This window comes from Myotis lucifugus, unplaced genomic scaffold (genome assembly GCF_000147115.1).
Source record: "Myotis lucifugus unplaced genomic scaffold, Myoluc2.0 scaffold_18, whole genome shotgun sequence".
Classification (NCBI taxonomy): Eukaryota; Metazoa; Chordata; class Mammalia; order Chiroptera; family Vespertilionidae; genus Myotis; species Myotis lucifugus.
The window spans coordinates 8,575,683-8,594,068 of NW_005871066.1; the positions used below are offsets into that span (position 1 = coordinate 8,575,683).

Here is an 18,386-nt window from a genome sequence, read left to right on the forward strand (position 1 = left end):
GAGATGCAGTACTGCCTTCCCAGGCAAAAAGCGGACTTGCTTCTGCTTGTTATAAAAAAATAGTAAATGTTCTAAGCTCAGTATTGTTTAGCTGTGATGCAAACCTACTGTCCACAGTATCCACCTAGGCCCCTCTACCAGGGGACTTGGAGGGAAGGTGAACTGTCACTGACCTGATCCTTTGCTGCTTGCTGTGTCATGGGTAATAAAGTTCTTTGCCTCTGACCCAAGCATTTTATGCCTTGCCAGCATCTGTGATAGAAACATCATAGCAGTGTAGCTTGCAAGTAGGGTAAGTTCCTAGACCCTTCACAATTTTAGACAGTTTTGGCAACAAGGATGTAATGTTGACAGAAACATGGCTTTCTGTAAGAGCAAAGACAAGGGTTATTGTGGGCCAGTTTAGGGAATTTGAGATTCAGTAGCAAATGGTCTTGTTTAAGTGGTAGGTAGTAGATTCCATACTGACTTTTTAGAAGCTAAGCAGTGAGAGGTAAATTAAACGAAGCTGCTTCAATGGTGCTTTAGCTCATTGCTCACTCTCTAGACTAGAGGAGGAAAGACTGTTATTCCATCAGTGAGGCAGCAAGCCTCTGGGTCCTAGGCAGACAGCAGTAAGTGTGGCTATGGCTCCTGAAGCAAGGGCTCGCCAGAGCTCAAATAAAAGGTGTCAGCAAAGAGAATATACAGAGGTTTGGTGAGACTGAATACCCTAAAGTTCATTTATTGAATCCAAGTAGACAGCCACTTGAAATTGAAAGTAAATGCAAAGTGAAGTCTGGCTTATTGGTGTAGAGCTCCTCTTTTCTTCTGTGCACTCTAACTCCTCTCTTCCTCTGCTGTAACCTCAGCTGCTTAAGATAAAAGCCAAGCAGGGTAGGGAGCTTCAGGGGCGGGGAGAGGGATTCAAACTCCTGGGAGCTATGGCTATAGTCCTTTTGGATGTGTGTTTCTGCAGAGGGAAAAACACTTAAATTCAAGAAAAGCTAAAGTTGTGGGTGGAGTCTCTCGGAGCCTATTCAGTGTACTGCTGTTCTGGCTTCCTCTGCCAAATGTGTATATTTGGTGTTGACATTTTTAACATACTTATCCTGTGAATGCTTATAAGTTTGCGGGAGATTCTCCCATTCATGAGCTGTTCCATGTCCTCTCTTCACGTTTTCCAACACAAACAGTGTATTATCCCATGAGAAAAGAAAAGAAAATCATAGTTTTAGTTGTGATTCTGTGGCTGCAAAAGTACTCAGGTTATTTCTTAGTACAGCAGTGCCACCTGCCTGACCCAGCTACCAAGTGCACCTCTTTTTTAAAAAAAATTTCTTTATTGATTAAGGTATTACATATGTGTCCTTATCCCCCCATTGCCCCCTCACCCCACATTAATGCCCTCACCCCCCCCCCTATTGTTTGTGTCCATTGGATAGGCTTATATGCATGCATACAAGTCCTTTGGTTGATCTCTCCCCCTTAGCCCAACCCTCCCCTACCTTCCCTCTGAGGTTTGACGGTCTGATCGGTCTGATCGATGCTTCTCTGTCTCTGAATCTGTTTTTGTTCTTCAGTTTATGTTGTTCATTATATTCCATAAATGAGTGAGATCATGTGATATTTATCTTTCTCTGACTGGCTTATTTCACTTAGCATAATGCTCTCCAGCTCCATTCATGCTGTTACAAATGGTAAGAATTCCTTCTTTTTTACTGCAGCGTAGTATTCCATTGTGTAGATGTACCACAGTGTTTTAATCCACTCATCTGCTAATGGGCACTTAGGCTGTTTCCAAATCTTAGCTATGGTGAATTGTGCCGCTATGCACATAGGGGTACATATATCCTTTCTGATAGGTGTTTCTAGTTTCTTGGGATATACTCCTAGAAGTGGGATCACTGGGTCAAATGGGAGTTCCATTTTTAGTTTTTTGAGGAAACTCCATACTGTTCTCCACAGTGACTGCACCAGCCTGCATTCCCACTAGCAGTGCACGAGGGTTCCTTTTTCTCCGCATCCTCACCAGCACTTGTCGTTTGTTGATTTGTTGATGATAGCCATTCCGACAGGTGTGAGATGGTACCTCATTGTCCTTTTGATTTGCATCTCTCAGATAATTGGTGACTTTGAGCATGTTTTCATATATCTCTTGGCCTTCCTTCTGTCTTCTTTCGAAAAGTATCTATTTAGGTCCGTTGCCCATTTTTTTGATTGGGTTGTTTATCTCCCTTTTGTTAAGTTGTATGAGTTCCCTGTAAATGTTGGAGATTAAACCCTTATCGGTGATAACATTGGCAAATATGTTCTCCCATGCAATGGGCTTTCGTGTTCTTTTGTTGATGGTTTCTTTTGCTGTGCAAAAGCTTTTTATTTTGATGTAGTCCCATTTGTTTATTTTCTCTTAAGTTTCCATTGCCCTAGGAGCTGTATTAGTGAAGAAATTGCTTCGGCATATGTCTGAGATTTTGCATGCCTCTGTTTCACTTAGCTGCTTTTCTGGCGATTCCTAATTTTCTTTCCTTTGGGGGTTTCTTTGTTTACCCATTTTTAATCTCACTGATGGATCTAGATGTCGAGTCGTGCAGGGGCTGCTCCTTGGGTGGCAGTGGCTCCTTGGGCTGCAGTTGCTCCTTGGGCAGTTGCAGCAGTGGCTGCTCTTCAGTTGGCAGCGGCTCCTCTGGTGAGTGTTGTTCACAGCAGTGGTGGCTCCTCTGGCTAATAGGGGGAGGCTGCTCTCACAGCTGCTGCTCCTCAGACAGGGGTGGGCTGGTCATGAGGCTGCTGCTCCTCGGACAGGGGTGGGCTGGTCATGAGTCTGCTGCTCCTCGAATGGGGCCGGGCTGCACGCAGCTGCTGCTTCTCGGACAGGAGCGGGCTGCTTGTGTGGCTACTGCTCCTTGGACAGGGGCAGGTTGCTCGCAGGGCTGCTGCTCCTCGGACGTGGGCGGGCTGCTTGTGCAGCTGCTGCTCTTTGGACAGGAGTGAGCTGCACGTGCGGCTGTTGCTCCTCAGATACGGGTGGGCCGCTCACCTGGCTGCTGCACGTCTACGGGTGTGGGCTGCGTGTGGCTGCTGCTCCTCGGACCAGTGCAGGCTGCGAAGGGCTCCCACTCCTCGGACGTGGGCGGTCTGCTTGTGTGGCTGCTGCTCCTCAGACCGGGACGGGCTGCTTGGGTGGCTGCTGCTCCCTGGACGGTGGTGGGCTGCTCACAGAACTGCTGCTCCTTGGACAGGGGCGGGCTGCTCAGGTGGCTGCTGCTTCTTGGACCAGGGCAACCTGCTCACACAGCTGCTGCTCCTCGGATGGGGCAGGTTGCTCACACAGCTGCTGCTCCTCAGATGGGAGCACGCTGTGCAGGGCTGCTGCTCCTCAGTCATAGGTGGGCTGTTCGTGTGGCTGCTGCTCCTCAGATGGGGGCGGGCTGCAGCGTGGTTGCTGTTCCTTGGACGGGCTAGCAGGCTGCTCACACAGCTGCTGCTCCTTGGACAGGGGCAGGCCACGTGAGGCTGCTGCTTTTCAGCCTGGGGTGGGCTCTTGCTCCTTGGACAGGAGCGGGCTGCTCACTTGTTTGCTGCTCATGTAGTTGCAGTGCCGTGGGCTAAAGCGTTGGGCTGGTCAGAGGGGAGTGTGCTTCGGAACTCACAGGAGCCTGTGCCCTGGGTGGCTGGAGACTCAGAGTTTGTGGGACCACAGCTGAGGTAGTAGGTTCTGGCAGAGATGGCTGTAGAGTCCCAGGTGTTATCTGAGGGCACCCTGGGTGGAGGTGAGGCTGGGCTCCTAGTTATAGCAGATAAAAATTTTATATTTATGCCGGAGCCGGTTTGGCTCAGTGGATGGAGCGTCGGCCTGTGGACTGAGGGGTCCCAGGTTCGATTCTGGTCAGGGGCATGTACCTGAGTTGCAGGCACATCCCCAGTGGGAGATGTGCAGGAGGCACTGATCGATGTTTCTCTCTCATCGATGTTTCTGGCTCTCTGGCTCTCTGCCTTCCTCTCTGTAAAAAATCAATAAAATATATATTTTTTAAAAAGACTTTAAAATATTTTATATTTATGCACATACTTACTCTTTCTGACATTTCATTTCTTTTTGTACATCAGAGATTCTTTTCCAGCCTGAAGAGATTTGACTTTTTCTTGTATTTCAGGCTTACTGGCAACAAATTCTATTTGCTTTTGTAAAAAAAATGTGTTTTGTGTGTCTTTATCTTTGACTTATTTTCACTTGATATATAAAAATATGTTGACATTAAATTTTTAAAAAATTGATTTTAGGGAGAGACAGAGAGAAATTTGTTCTTTCACTTATTTGTGCATTCATTGGTTGATTCTTGTATGTGCCCTGACCAGGGATCAAACCCACAACCTTGGCATATCAGGGCAGCACTATAACCAACTGAGCTACCTGGCCAGGGCAAATATGTAGAAATTACTAATGTCAGTTGGACATTCTCCGAGGGGTCCCGGAATGCAAGAGGGCGCAGGCTGGACTGAAGGATCCCTGAGTGCATGAATTTCGTGCACCGGGCCTTTAGTAAAGTAAATAACATAGTAACTTTTTATGGTGATAGATGTTTACTAGACTTATTGTAGTGTTCACTTTGTAAGGTCTATTAATGTTGAATCACTGTGTTGTACACATGAAAATAAACTATGTTAATTATAATTAAAAAAGGAGTTAATTATAAATGTTAAAAAATAGGAAAAAAAGAAAAAATAGAGGCTTGAACTTTGTCAAGTTTTTGCTTCCTATGTATCCCCTCCAAAAACCTATTAAGATCTTCAGTATTTGTCCACCTTTCATTCTGTGTCAAGTGTAAATGTATACATATTGTTTTATTTACATCTAAGCCTGCTATGTGAATTTCTGCTTTTGTACTCCTCAAAGTTCATTTACACCTGTTAAGTACTTTCAGTTGAGTTTAAATTCTAAATGAAAAGAGAATGCTTTAAACTGAAGTAAAGTACATAGGTATGAGGTGTTTATATGATACCTACTCATTTCTGAGTTAATCTTGACCATATTTTTCTTCATTTCATAAATTAACATCCCTCCACCCAGTGGCAACATACTAAGACTGATGAATTGGGACATCTCAATAAAAAATATTCTGTGGCAGGGAGAGAGATAGTTCTCTAAAAGGCAAACATCAAGTACAGACTCTTTAAAATTTAGGAGTCAGAGTATCTGTAGGCACATTGTGTTGCAGGCATCGCCTCACAAATCTGCCAACGCATGTCCTTTCTGAGCTTCAACACAGCTGCTGTTCCAACAGTCCCTCTTCTCTCCTCTCCTCGATGTAGTGGTTTATGCTTTGCATTGGTGTTTTGGTTTATGATGGGGAAGGCAAAAATACAAAAGAATCCTTTCCTCATTTTTCTTATGATAGTATGGGTTTCAAGAAAGCAGTAATGTGAATTAAGTAGCAGTGACTTCTCTGGATCATTCTTATACTAAGAAACACGAAGGGCATTCAGTGTTCTAAATATAGATGAGTGCATTTATATAAATAAGAAACTTTAAAGAATAAGGTTACTTGTAAAGATTAAGACACATTAAAAAACTACATGTTCTTACAGCAATTTGTTCTATCCTTCCCCCCCCCCCCCCTGTAACACAGTTATTCCTCCCCCGCTCCCCACACAACAGATTTATAATGTAAGAATAGAATCATGGTGCAGCCTGCAACTCCCAGAGGTAAAACACACAGTACTAAACTTCCATCTGTAGATTTTATTTTCCAGATTTCATGTAATTTTCTATGTTAAATTCAAATTTGAAATAATTTTAAGCTTTTAAAGACTGTATTTATGTTAGGTTGTTCTCTTAAGTGGCTATATCATAGTTATTTATACTCTGTGTTAAGACTACATATTTTGTTAGGTGCAATTATTCTTTTGCAATCACATCTACTACAAGTTGGCAGTGGTTTGTGTCTTGTATTTTAATTGCTTGCTTTTGTCTCATTTGATTAGTTTTATAATGGTCTTTTACTCTTGAATTTTCCTTTTCCTCCTTTTGATGAACACTCAATGGCATCATTAATGAGTATTTTATTTATTTGAGTAAATTTCTAAAATTAGTTCTGAATGGGATGTTTTAGGTATGTATAGTATAACTCAAAAATTTTCAAAATTGGAGAAAGGTGCTCTGAATGACCTGGAAGTATTCAGAATACAATAATTTAATGTTCTTAAATGCATGTTTAAAATCATTACACTTGAATTTGAGAGTATTTGAGCCTAGAATAAAGAAACTGTGTCAGTATCATAATAGCTGTGTTGAATATTTAAATTTGTTGAATCATATGAAATCTTACAATTGGTAGAATTAAAATTTGTACTGTGCAATTATGATCTTTTTTTTTTGAGCATGTGATATAATGAAGGTGCTTCAGGTAAGTTAAAAATATAATTGTTTTCACTAGCTTTATAAAGGAGAATGGAAGTGTTATCATGATTTGTTACCTGAGAAATTGCTCTGGGAAAATATTAAATTTAACATGTTAGGTTTTGACTCAGTTTCATTTGTCTTGGAAGATTCTTTGATTTACCATATAATCATGTATTTGCTGAGACAGAGTATGAAACACATGGTGTTGCTGATGTTCAGGGAGTCATTTTGCTAATATGTAACCTAGCCTACCCACTTTCCCAGTCTCATCTTGGTTAATTCTCTATTATTTCTCAGATCTTCATTAATGATACTACACACAGGAACTCTCATAAGAGTACTATTTAAAAACTATGGAATTTTTAAAGTTACTGTCATTTATATCTTTTGAATGTACTGTATTGTATGGTAGATTTGACTCTTGTGTTTTTAGCTGTAATTCTTATTCACTTTTATGTTGTGAAGACATGACTTATTCTGGAGGTTATTTTAAATAATATTAAATTCACCATAGGAAAGTCTGATGACTCAGTCATTTAACAAATATTTATTCAGTAATTCTGTGTGTCAGATAGTAGCTAAGGTGCTAGTGAAACTGATAAATAAGTTTTTGGTTTAGTGAGAGACAAATACATCATTGATGGTAGAGTAAGTGCAATACTAAGGGTCAAATATGAGGAGCTATGAAATCATAAGGGCAGTAATCTGGACAAATACTTAGGGAAAGCTTTCAGAGGAAGTAGACAAACTGAGATATGAATGATACTCAGATATTAGTCAGATCAAGGGAATGGGTGCTGGTCCAGATTGATGAAAGTATACCAGACAAAAGAAACAGCCTTTCCTAGAAGGAGTTTGAGGTACAGAAGACAAGGGAAAAGGAAACGGAATTATTAAGAGATAGGGCCAATGGTCATGCAAACTATGTCAGAGAATTTGAATTTTTACAGGAGGGCAATGATGACTCCAGTACAGCCCTTCAGTAAGAGAGCAATGTGATCACTTGCATTTTAGAAAGATCACTCTGACAGCAATGTCAAATGGATTAGAAAGTTGGGAGCATAGTTAGAGACACAGAAACCTAGTATATTAGGCAAGAGTTGATCATGGTAAGAATTACTGGAATATTGAGGATGAAACAAAGTAGTAAGACCCATTTTAAAGAGATATGGAAGCAGTGAGATTTGGTGAGAGGAATAGGGCTATCTTGACCAGTACAGCAGATGGTAGGGCTGCTCACTGATTTATGGCTCGTAGGAGGAATGGTATTGTGTAGGATGATTCTAAATGTATGTTGGAATGTGTTGAATTTGAGGTGCTTGTTGGACACCCAAGTGTAGGTATGTAATGGGGAACTGTATATGTGCATTTGAGGAGAGATTCTAAGAGAACAAAAAAAGGGGGCAGAAAATACAGATTTGAGAGTTGCCACACACAGATGGCAATCGAATATGAAGAGATATGAAGTTGGATCCCCCAAAGGGGGTGGAAATAGGAATGACACCTGAGAAACTGTAATATGTAAGGGATGGGCATAGGAAGACAAGACCACGGAGATGACTGAAAGGCAATCCTATCTAATAATAGACAAACATGGTAATTAACCATACCTCCGACACGCTTCCCATTGGCTAATCAGGGCGATATGCAAATTAACTGCCAACCAAGATGGCAGCCGGCAGCCAGGCAGCTGAAGCGAACAGGAGGCTTGCTTGCTCCAGTGATGGAGGAAGCCAAGGTTCCCCACCTGCCGCCGCCCAGCTCTGAGCTGCACTCTAAGCAACTATGTTGCAATTTTAGAAGCTAAACAATTCCCAGAAACCTTTCAGCCAGCCGGGCCTCAGAGCTGGAGTTGCAACAGTGTTTTAATTATAGAAGATAAACAAAGCCCAGATACCTGCTTTCAGCAGCCGAGGTCTCAGAGCTAGAGCTGAGCCTCAGAGCTAAAGCCGGCTCTCGGCTCCAGTGACAGCCATAGAAGGTAAATAAATCCCAGAATAAAAAAAAAAAAAAAGGAGAGGTTGGGAGCTTCAGTCACCCGCCATTCTGAAAACGGCCCTCAGCCCCTCACCCAGACTGGCCAGGCACCCCATTGGGGACCCCCACCCTGAAGGGGTGTGACCAGCTGCAAACAGCCATCAGCCCGTCATCCAGGCTGGCCAGGCACCCAAGCAGGACCCCCACCCTGATCCGGGACACCCTTCAGGGCAAACCAGCCAGCCCCCACCCCTGCACCAGGCCTCTATCCTATATAGTAAAAGGGTAATATGCAAACTGACCCTAACAGCAGAAAGACTGGGAATGACTGGTCACTATGACACACACTGACCACCAGGGGGCAGACGCTCAATGCAGGAGCTGCCCTCTGGTGGTCTCACAGCGGGGAGCTCTGCTCATCCACAAGCCAGTACAGCGGTGGTGGTGGGAGCCTCTCCTGCCTCCTCAGCAGCGCTAAGGATGTCCGACTGCAGCTTAGGTCTGCTCCCTGCTGGCAAGTGGGCATCCCCCGAGGGCTGCCAGGCTGCCAGAGGGATGTCTGATTGCCAGCTTAGGCCCAATTCCCTGGGTAGCAGGCCTCAGCCAGCAGATGGTCATCCCCCGAGGGGTCCCAGACTGTGAGGGCACAGGCTGGGCTGAGGGACTCCCCCCCCCCCCGCCCCCAGTGCACAAATTTTTGTGCACTGGGCCTCTAGTACAAGTATAAGCACCTAATTTTTTAAAAAGTTACTTTGACTCTGGCTAGTGTGGCTCAGTTGGTTGGAGCATTGTCCTGGGCACCAAAAGGTTATGGGTTTGATTCCCAGTCAGGGTGCATATGGGAGGCAACCAATAGATATATCTCTCTCACATCAATGTTTCTCTCTCTTTCCCCTTCTCTCCCCCCTCACTCTTCCACCCTCTCTAAAATCAAATTTTTAAAAAAAGTAACTTTGGAACAAAAAGGGTAGGTAATTACTACTTTTTTTTCATATAAATCAGTCTAAAGTATGCCTATTTTTTGTCAGATCAGCAAAATATATTTTTTTGATGTGCCTCAGAATTTTAGTAATTAGTTTATATGTGCCATGTGATGAAAAAGGTTGGAAATTGCTGGTCTATATAAATATGTGATATATTGAGCACCTTATATAAAACAATATATTTCTGATTACTAATTTAACATCGGTATACAGCACAAAGTGCTCACCCCCAAGTAGACCCCCTTCATCCATTTTGCCTACCTCCCAACCTCCTTCCTCTCTAACCGCCAATCTGTTCCCTGTATTTATGAGTTTGTTTTAGTTTTCTGCAACGTAATTTTATTGTGCAAGATATTTAGCCTCTCAAACACTGGTTATTCATTTGAAATTAGTTTTATATGTCAATACTAGACATCAACTTAAGCTAGTTTAAGCAAACTAGGTATTCTGAAAGGTACTATTTTTGAGTGTGCTGTTTTAAGGTTAAGGATCCCAAGGTATTTATTTTTATTTTTATTTTTAGAAATTCAAGGAATGGTTGAAGATAGAAGACTATTGTTAGCTAGGGCAAGAATCTCAAGGTCTGGGCTGTTTTTACTAAGTGCTATTCTTGCCATACGTTAAAATGGAGCAGTTAGTTTGCAGATGCAGCTGTCACCTGATGAGCTTGATGGGAAAGTAAGTTTAGTCAGTTACAAAGAAGAAATCAGCATGTAATTAACCAAACAGTGTATAGAAGCAATGGCTAAGCTTCCCTTCCAGGAGACAGAGCTTTGGATGTGAATCCCGTCTCCTTTACTACTTGCTGCAAGTAAATAAAACTACATACCAATAACCATGTCTTTTTCTTGAGTAGAACACTCCAAGCAGTGAACCCTTTGAGTTCAGTAACACAATGACTGGTTTATCTTGGTTTACATGAAAATTCTTAAACCAACCAGGTTTGGTCACGTCATAGGAATATGATTTCTCCCTCTGCAATTACATGTGTGAGAAGGGTTGCTGAGTGGCACCACAACTGCAAGGGGTACTATTGTCATGTAGTTCATATAAACTGTACAGTGGACAATTTGCACAGCTGTACACTATATTGGCACTATAGATTTTAAACAATGAGGCCAAATGAAACTATATCACTTAACTATGATCACCTAGAGAGTAAATTATGAACCCAAATGATTTATAGGTATTTTCTTGCCACTGTGGTAAGGCAGATGTCCCTTTAGATATATACATTTTTTTAAAAAAATTGTCATGGTTAAAGTACAGTTAACAATAACTACTATGTTATTTCCTTTTGTCCTCTTGGGTAGAACTAACTATAAGGTGTTCAATCAGCAGACATTCAAGTGCTGCTAAGCAGTTTGTATTATACTGGATGCTTTAATGTAGTTTCACCTAGGTAGTAGTTGTGACCCAGTTTAAATAAGATCGGATAATATGTAGGAGTTAGGGATTATTTTAATGACTTAAAATTTAAAAATTCTAATTAAGAGAATGCAGTGAAAAACACATTTGATATTTTATTGAGTACCTAGAAAACAAAGTCATCTATATAAATCAATTTTGTTATAAATAATTTATCTTAATAAAGTAGAAAATAAGAATTTTAGAATGGTGTCCAAGATACTTAATGAAACTTTGACCTTTATTTGTAGCATTTTAGTTACCTTACATATGTTAAGATTAAGCCAAAAAATTTAATAATAAAAATTTCAAACTAAATATGCAGAGACAATTTTTATGAACATTTTGGTATATATATTTTCACACTTCTTGCTTTGTATATATACTATAAATAAAGTTTATAGTATATAGCATTAAGTTCTCTTTGTAATTTTTTTTCACTCAGTAATATGAAATTTTTTTTAGTATAAGTAACTATTAGAACTACACGAATCCTGTAAACGGGAAGCATGCTAAGTTTTTTTCATAATTTGTTAATCATTCTCCAAATGTTGGACATTTATTTCAAATGCTATCTTATTATAGAGTACTTTTTTAAAGCAGTCTTGCAAATTGAAAATTTTTAAAGATCATCAGGTTATTTATTTGCATTAAGATAAATATGACACTACTTTTTATATAATCTGTTCACATTACTTTGAATTTATGATAATCATAATTTCTACTCTTGCTTTACTAACTCTCTTATTTGGAACCTTTGGCTCTGGAATAAAGTTATTTATTGAGCAGAAAAGGTTTGGATATTTTTAAAAATACATATATTTTAGAATACAGATTTTGAAATGGAGTAGTGTGCAGCAGCAAATTTATAGTCCTTAGAACAAGTTAGACATGACGCTTTGATATTTTGATATGTATCTGACATTGAAATATTTAAATGTGTGTGTTTTTTTAAATAGATTATCTTTCTCAAGGAATAGATCTTTCTGGAATTGAAGTAATAGAAAATGATCTACTTTTTATTGCAAGAGCTCGACTTGAAGTGGAAAATCAAGCCAAGCGCCTCCTGGAGCAGGGTGTGGAGACTCAGGTAATAAAAGTATCTATCGCCTTCGTAATGTGGAAAATATGTCATAATACAGATTAACATTTAACTTTGCGATTACCAAAGTAATATGTTTTCATTTTATCACTGAAGAACTATAATTTGATTTGGAGAATAGAGCATAAAGTAAGTACAGGGAAAAGTTATTTGGTATCATTATTTAATTCTAAAAATAGATTTTCTAAGATTTATAACATAAAATGTATATAATCCTATACAATAAAAGCGTAGTATGCAAATTGTCCACTGGACCAGGAGTTCCTTCGGGAGTTCAACCAGGGGGCAGGGCCAGGGGAAGGGAGGGAGACCCCTGGTGGTGGCAGGCGGCCGGGGGAAGGGAGGAAGTACTCAGCTGGCAGCTGGCAGCCGCTAGGGACCGTGGGTCTCTAGTACAAAGAATATTTTTATGTAATGTGTATATGTAAATGGATAGTTAATATCTGGATTGAGAGGTGTTAATGGAAACCCAGATATGGCAACAACCTACCTCTGGAGGCTGTATTGGGGAGGGTTCAACAAAGGAATATGCTTGCTTTGTTCAAAGTACTGCTATTCATTTCAGCCTTTCAGCAGCCCAATAAGGTGGTTGTTGTTATTATTTCTATATAAAAAATGAGGACGTTGAGAGTTTAAATAATTTTTCCCATTTTAATTATTTTTTATTTTTTAAATTAGAGTTGATGTACAATATTATATTAGTTTCAGGTGTACAACCCAATGATTAGACATTTATATAACTTACAAAGTGATCTCCCCAATAAATCTAGTACCCATCTGACATCATGCATACTTATTAGAATATTATTGACTATATTCTCTAGGCTGTACTTTACATCTCCATGATGTTGTGTATCTATCAATTTGTACTTCTTACCCCTTTTTCCTTTTTCATCCATTTATTTTATTTTACTTTATTTTTTATCAGAGATCATAAAAAGAGTGATTTTCAGTTTTTATTATCCCTCTAATCATTAGCTGTGATTCTTTTGTAAAAAGTAATTTTCACTCATCAACTAAGGATACTTGGTTACCCTGAATGCAGTTTTAAAATATTATGGATAAATATTAAAATTTGCACTTTCATTAAAATGTTTATACTACCCAAAGCAATCTACAGATTAAATGCAATTCCTATCAAGATACCAATGCTGTATTACACAGAACTAGAACAATTATTTCAAAATTTTGGGACCACAAAAGACCCCAAATAGCAACAGGGATCTTGAGAAAGAAGAACAAAGTTGGAGGAATCATATCAAACTATACTACAAGGCCACAGTAATCAAAACAGCATGGTACTGGCATAAAAACAGACATATAGATCAATGGAATAGAAAAGAGAGCCCAGAAATAAACCCTAATAAACACTAATTCAAAAGAATATATGTACCTCTGTGTTCATTGCAGTTATTATTATTTCTCTATCAAAAGTGAGGATGCTGAGAGTTTAAATAATTTATAATAGTTAAGATTTGGAAGCAGCCCAAGTATCCATCATAGATGAGTGGATAAAAAAGCTGTGGTACATTTATACAATGAAATATTACACTGCCATAAAAAGGAGGAAATTTTTATCCTTTGTGATGGCATGGATGCACTTGGAGAACATATGCTAAGTGAAATAAGCCAGTCAGAGAAAGACAAGTACCATATGATTTCACTCATATGTGGAATTTAATGAACAAACTGAACTACCAAGCAAAATAGAGACAGACCCATAGTTAGAGAACAGGCAGACAGTTCTGGTTGTGTGTGTGTGTGTGTAGGGGGGGGGGTGTTGGGGGGATAGTGGAGGGATTGAGACAAAAAAAGAACTTACGGACATGGACAACAATGTGGTGATTGAGTGGGGAGAGGGATGTGTGGAGGTAGAAGAGAGCATAGAGAGGATAAATGGTGATGGAAAAAATAAGATAAATATAAATAAATAAATAAATAAATTTCGCACTTTCATTACCAATTTACAGAGTAATGAGTTGATATAATAGTCACATCCAGTAGTAGCAAATGAGGCATTATTTTTTCTCTTTTGTTTTCTTTCATTTTTTAAAAGTGTTATTATGGACTCATGAATTTTTATATATTGTATTTCAATCAGTTTGGTGCTGGATGAGACTGCTAGAGTTGTAGCAAGAAGCTAGAGCAGGGGTCCTCAAACTACGGCCCGCGGGGCCACATGCAAATACAAATATTGTATTTGTTCCCGTTTTGTTTTTTTACTTCAAAATAAGATATGTGCAGTGTGCATAGGAATTTGTTCATAGTTTTTTTTTAAACTATAGTCCGGCCCTCCAACGGTCTGAGGGACAGTGAACTGGCCCCCTGTTTAAAAAGTTTGAGGACCCCTGAGCTAGACTAACAGTGGCTTAACCAAGTAGACATTTAGATGTGGGTGGTGGCAACATTGTTATTCAACAAGGATTCGGGTCTTTCTTTCCACTCTGTCATCCTTAGTGTCCTCTTAACTTGTCATGTCTTAGTCACAAGATAACTGTCGCACCCCTAGATATTATGTTCATATTCAAGGTGTGGAGATGGGGCTGTGCCAGGGGCCAGCCAGAAGGCAGTGTTACAAAAACCTTTTCTAAAATTGTCAACAGAGCTGTCCTTATGTCTCGTTGGCCACATGTGGGTCATAGTGTCACCCCAGTTGTCAGGAGGACTGTGAAAGCAAGTATGTAGCAAAAATGAGCAGAATTGTCAACGTTGGCTTAGGCCAGTGGTCGGCAAACTGCGGCTCTTCCACAAAATACCGACTTCTGCGCATGGGCCACAAAGTTTCAATCGCACTGTATGTGCGCGCCCGCACGTGGTATTTTGTGGAAGAGCCACACTCAAGGGGCCAAAGAGCCGCATGTGGCTTGCAAGCTGCAGTTTGCCAACCACTGGCTTAGGCTATTGATGAGCCATTGCCTGGGGCAGTGCACATTTCCACCCCTGAAGAAAATTAGGTTTTTACTAATAAGAAACAAGAGGGGATTAACTAGTTATTCTTGCTGTAATATTTTTGGTAAAGCATGGAATGACTAGAATTTTAAAAATAAGCCATGTGTATATATTTAACTCAAAATTTTATATTAAAAGATTACGATTTGGGGCTTGACTTAATGTTTCATGATTAGTTTCATTGTCCTATAAAATTCATTTTATTATTGAACACATTTTGGTGTCCTTGAAATATTACCTAATATAACCCAATATGATGAGATCCCATACAACAAAAGGTTGAGGGTTCCATTTCAGGTAAGGGCACATACCTAGGTTTCAGGTTCAATCCCCGCTTTGGAAGAGTATGGGAGGCAACCAATTGATGTTTCTCTCTCACATCGATGTTTCTCTTTCTCTTCTTCTCTCTCTCTCTTTTTCTCTCTCACCACCCCTACAACCTTCCTCTCTCTAAAAATCAGTTGAGCCCTGGCAGGTTTGGCTCAGTGGATAGAGCGTCGGCCTGTGGACTGAAGGGTCCCAGGTTTGATTCTGGTCAAGGGCACATTCCTGAGTTGCGGGCTCAATCCCCAGTAGGGGGCATGCAGGAGGCAGCCGATCAGTGATTCTCTCTCATCATTGATGATTCTATCTCCCTCTCCCTTCCTCTCTGAAATCAATAAAAAAAATATTAAAAAAATAAATAAATAAAAATCAATTGAGGAAAAAAAAAACAAACCCCACCATATCCTTAGGTGAGGATTTAAAAAAAAAAAAGAAATTTGGAAGTTAATATAATCTTTTCCCCCCTCCATATTGATTATTCCTTTGCTCTCTTCTCCACTTTCTTAGGGTCTCTCTGTGTTATCACTTCTTTTCTGTAGACCCTTCTTCTTCCAAACCATGTTCACTTTCTTAATTATCCTCTTCTTCCTTTTTTCTCTCTCCTTTCCTCCTAGCCTTACTACAGCTCTTCATTTTTTTCTGCTTCTCTTTAAAACGAACTAGAATAAAGCTGATTTTTGGTTGATAAGATCATATTATGCTATTAAATATCCTGCTTACTCTCTTAATTTCATTTGGGTTATGTACTGTTGACTGCTGATTGTTAACAGGTTCTGAAATAATCACATTAGGTTAGCTGAGAAGTACATATCAAGCATTAATAGCTTCATGTTCCTGAATCAGAAAAGCCACTGGTGAGCTCTGAATCGAAACCAAGACAGCTAATATAATTCTTGCTTTTAAATTACATTATTTAATGTGATTCTTTCTTCCTTTACTACATGTAATCTCCCATGCAGCTCCATTAAGTTTTTAGTGTTTTAGGCCTGTCATGTATGTATCATATTGTGATGTATGCACACAGATTTATAGTCTTAAATATTTTGTCCTGACATATGCCTGTTATGTATAAGGTGTTATGAGTTTATTAATACCACTCTTGATAAACAAAATATTTGGATTTTAAACTTTCTCAATTATTGTGCATCATTAGGGGCTGTGCTTTTTAGTCTTAAAATTCACCTGAAAGTCAGCCTAATTTTATTTAATATGCATTCTACTGAGAGTGGTTTAAAGAATTGACCTGCTTTTTGTTAAAAATCTGTATCCTTCTTATGCTTTCTTTTTCTTTCTTTCTTTTTTTTTTAGTAGTAGGGATTATCTAAATAGTGAGAGATAACTGTTCTTTGAATTTTTGCTTAGTGACTTTGCATCTTTGTCACTATAACGCCTCTGTCTTGGGGGAAGCCAAGTGGGGGACCTGTTGATAATTTCTGCCTCTCCTTCCCCACGTCCCCCATCTTTTTTATTTGACTCTAGAGTTCCTTGTTGTTTGTTTTAATTGAATATAAAATGGCAGCAAACTTTCAGGAAATATTGTAATATTTTGTTTTAGAAGAAATAAGTACATTGTTTTGGAAGTAAAATTTCTTAATCTTTGCTTGTTTTTCCAGTTAAAATCAATTGAAATCAACTCAGACTTTATATTAGTGCATAAAGCTTTGTAAACCAAGTCATTTTTGTGGAATGTTGCATGGACTATAACAGCAGAATAGCATCAGCAAAATTTATATATTTGTCATTTTCCTTTCCTCAGCATGTATTTCTTTTCTTATATATGAAACCTAAAGAAAAATAATTTAACTGCTGAAGAAATATTTTGTTAGGAGAATAAGTAAAATGTGATTGTTAGTCTTTGTGATACAAGGATTATACAATCCTTTCAGAATTCTTTTTTAATCCTCACCCAATGATACATTTTTGATTTCTTTTTAATTAATTTTAGAGAGAGTGGAAAGGAGAGGGAGAGAGAGCAACATCAATGTGAAAGAGAAACATCTATCGATTGCCTCCTGCACACACCCTGACATGGGACTGAACCCACAACCCAGGAATGTGCCCTGACTGGGAATCAAACCCGTGATCCTTGGGTGCACGGACGATGCTCCAACCAACTGAGCCGTCCCAGCCAGGTCTCAGACTTTTAATATATCATCTACAGTGGAATCCTGGTCTTGTACATTTATGTAATTTTTGCATTTTATTTCCAGTTAAGTCAAATTCTATCTCTGCATTTCTAATTTCAGTGATGTTAAGCTGTTTAAAATCCTGTCAGACTTTTGACTTAATGCTGTGTTTATGCTCACAAAGCTAATTTCATTTTAGCCTATAGCCTAGTAAATGCTAGAATATTGCTTGCTGTTTCTTGGATCAATCTTTACAGTAGTCTACAGATATATCTGTTCCATTAGCTCAGTGCCAGCTGTTGCTTTGGTTACAGTGTTCCTGTTTTGGCAAGCTTTTTTAGGGATCTTAAACAACTATGATAATTTTTTCAGTATGTTCTTGTGGGATTTTATTTTCCTCTATGTAATGTTACTAAGACCTTGAAAAAGAAAGAAAAATTACATCATATTTATTTCCAAACCAGGTGAAATAATTTTAGTTTAATAAATTGATTGTGCCATCTTCTGAAATGCTTTTGAAGCAGAAGTCTATCTTGATCTACTGATGAAATTATCCTTTCTACTCTTATTACATGGTCTTCATTATATTTTATATTACAATTTATGAAGCTGGGTAATTTCCTGTAAGGTTAAATGATTTGTTGAAGGTCACAGTGACACTTTGTAGAAAAATTATTCTTAGAATATTGACTGCCTCACTTAAAGAGAAGACATTGTCTGGAAACATTGCTGCCTTTGCAGTAGAAGTATATCTCTTTCTAGCATGGTATTTTTCAAATGTGTTTAGTCTGCCTGCTTTGAGATCTATTACAATTGTCAGAGAATATTTCCCATGTACAAAACTTGGTGTATCTGGAGATGTTTTAATGTCAGTTGTATCATGATGAATTGTTGTTACTTCCAGATGGCTCTCTGCATAGGAATTGATGGTAAATTTTAAATACAATCTAACAATATAACAAACTTCTGATCTTATCATTTAAAGGAGGAGGAAAAGCGAAAGGGTTGACCTAATATAAAGAATATTTAACTTTGTCTTTTATGAAATAAATAATAACTAAACATAATATTTATTCCAAATGCATTGTCTTTGTGCTTGTCTTTGATAATTGGAAAATATTGTAGTAACTGCTCAA

The 18,386-nt window shown here is 39.0% G+C and overlaps 1 protein-coding gene across 2 annotated transcripts in view; it reads left to right on the forward strand.

Moving 5' to 3' along the window:
* Positions 1 to 18,386, forward strand: part of COG5 (component of oligomeric golgi complex 5) — a 172,125-nt gene that overhangs the window by 63,862 nt on the left and 89,877 nt on the right. For both annotated transcript variants that reach the window (XM_006085383.3, XM_023751073.1), the window contains exon 7: positions 11,709 to 11,839. In XM_006085383.3, the coding sequence (XP_006085445.1) occupies positions 11,709 to 11,839 (131 nt within the window). The remainder of the gene's footprint in view (positions 1 to 11,708; positions 11,840 to 18,386) is intronic.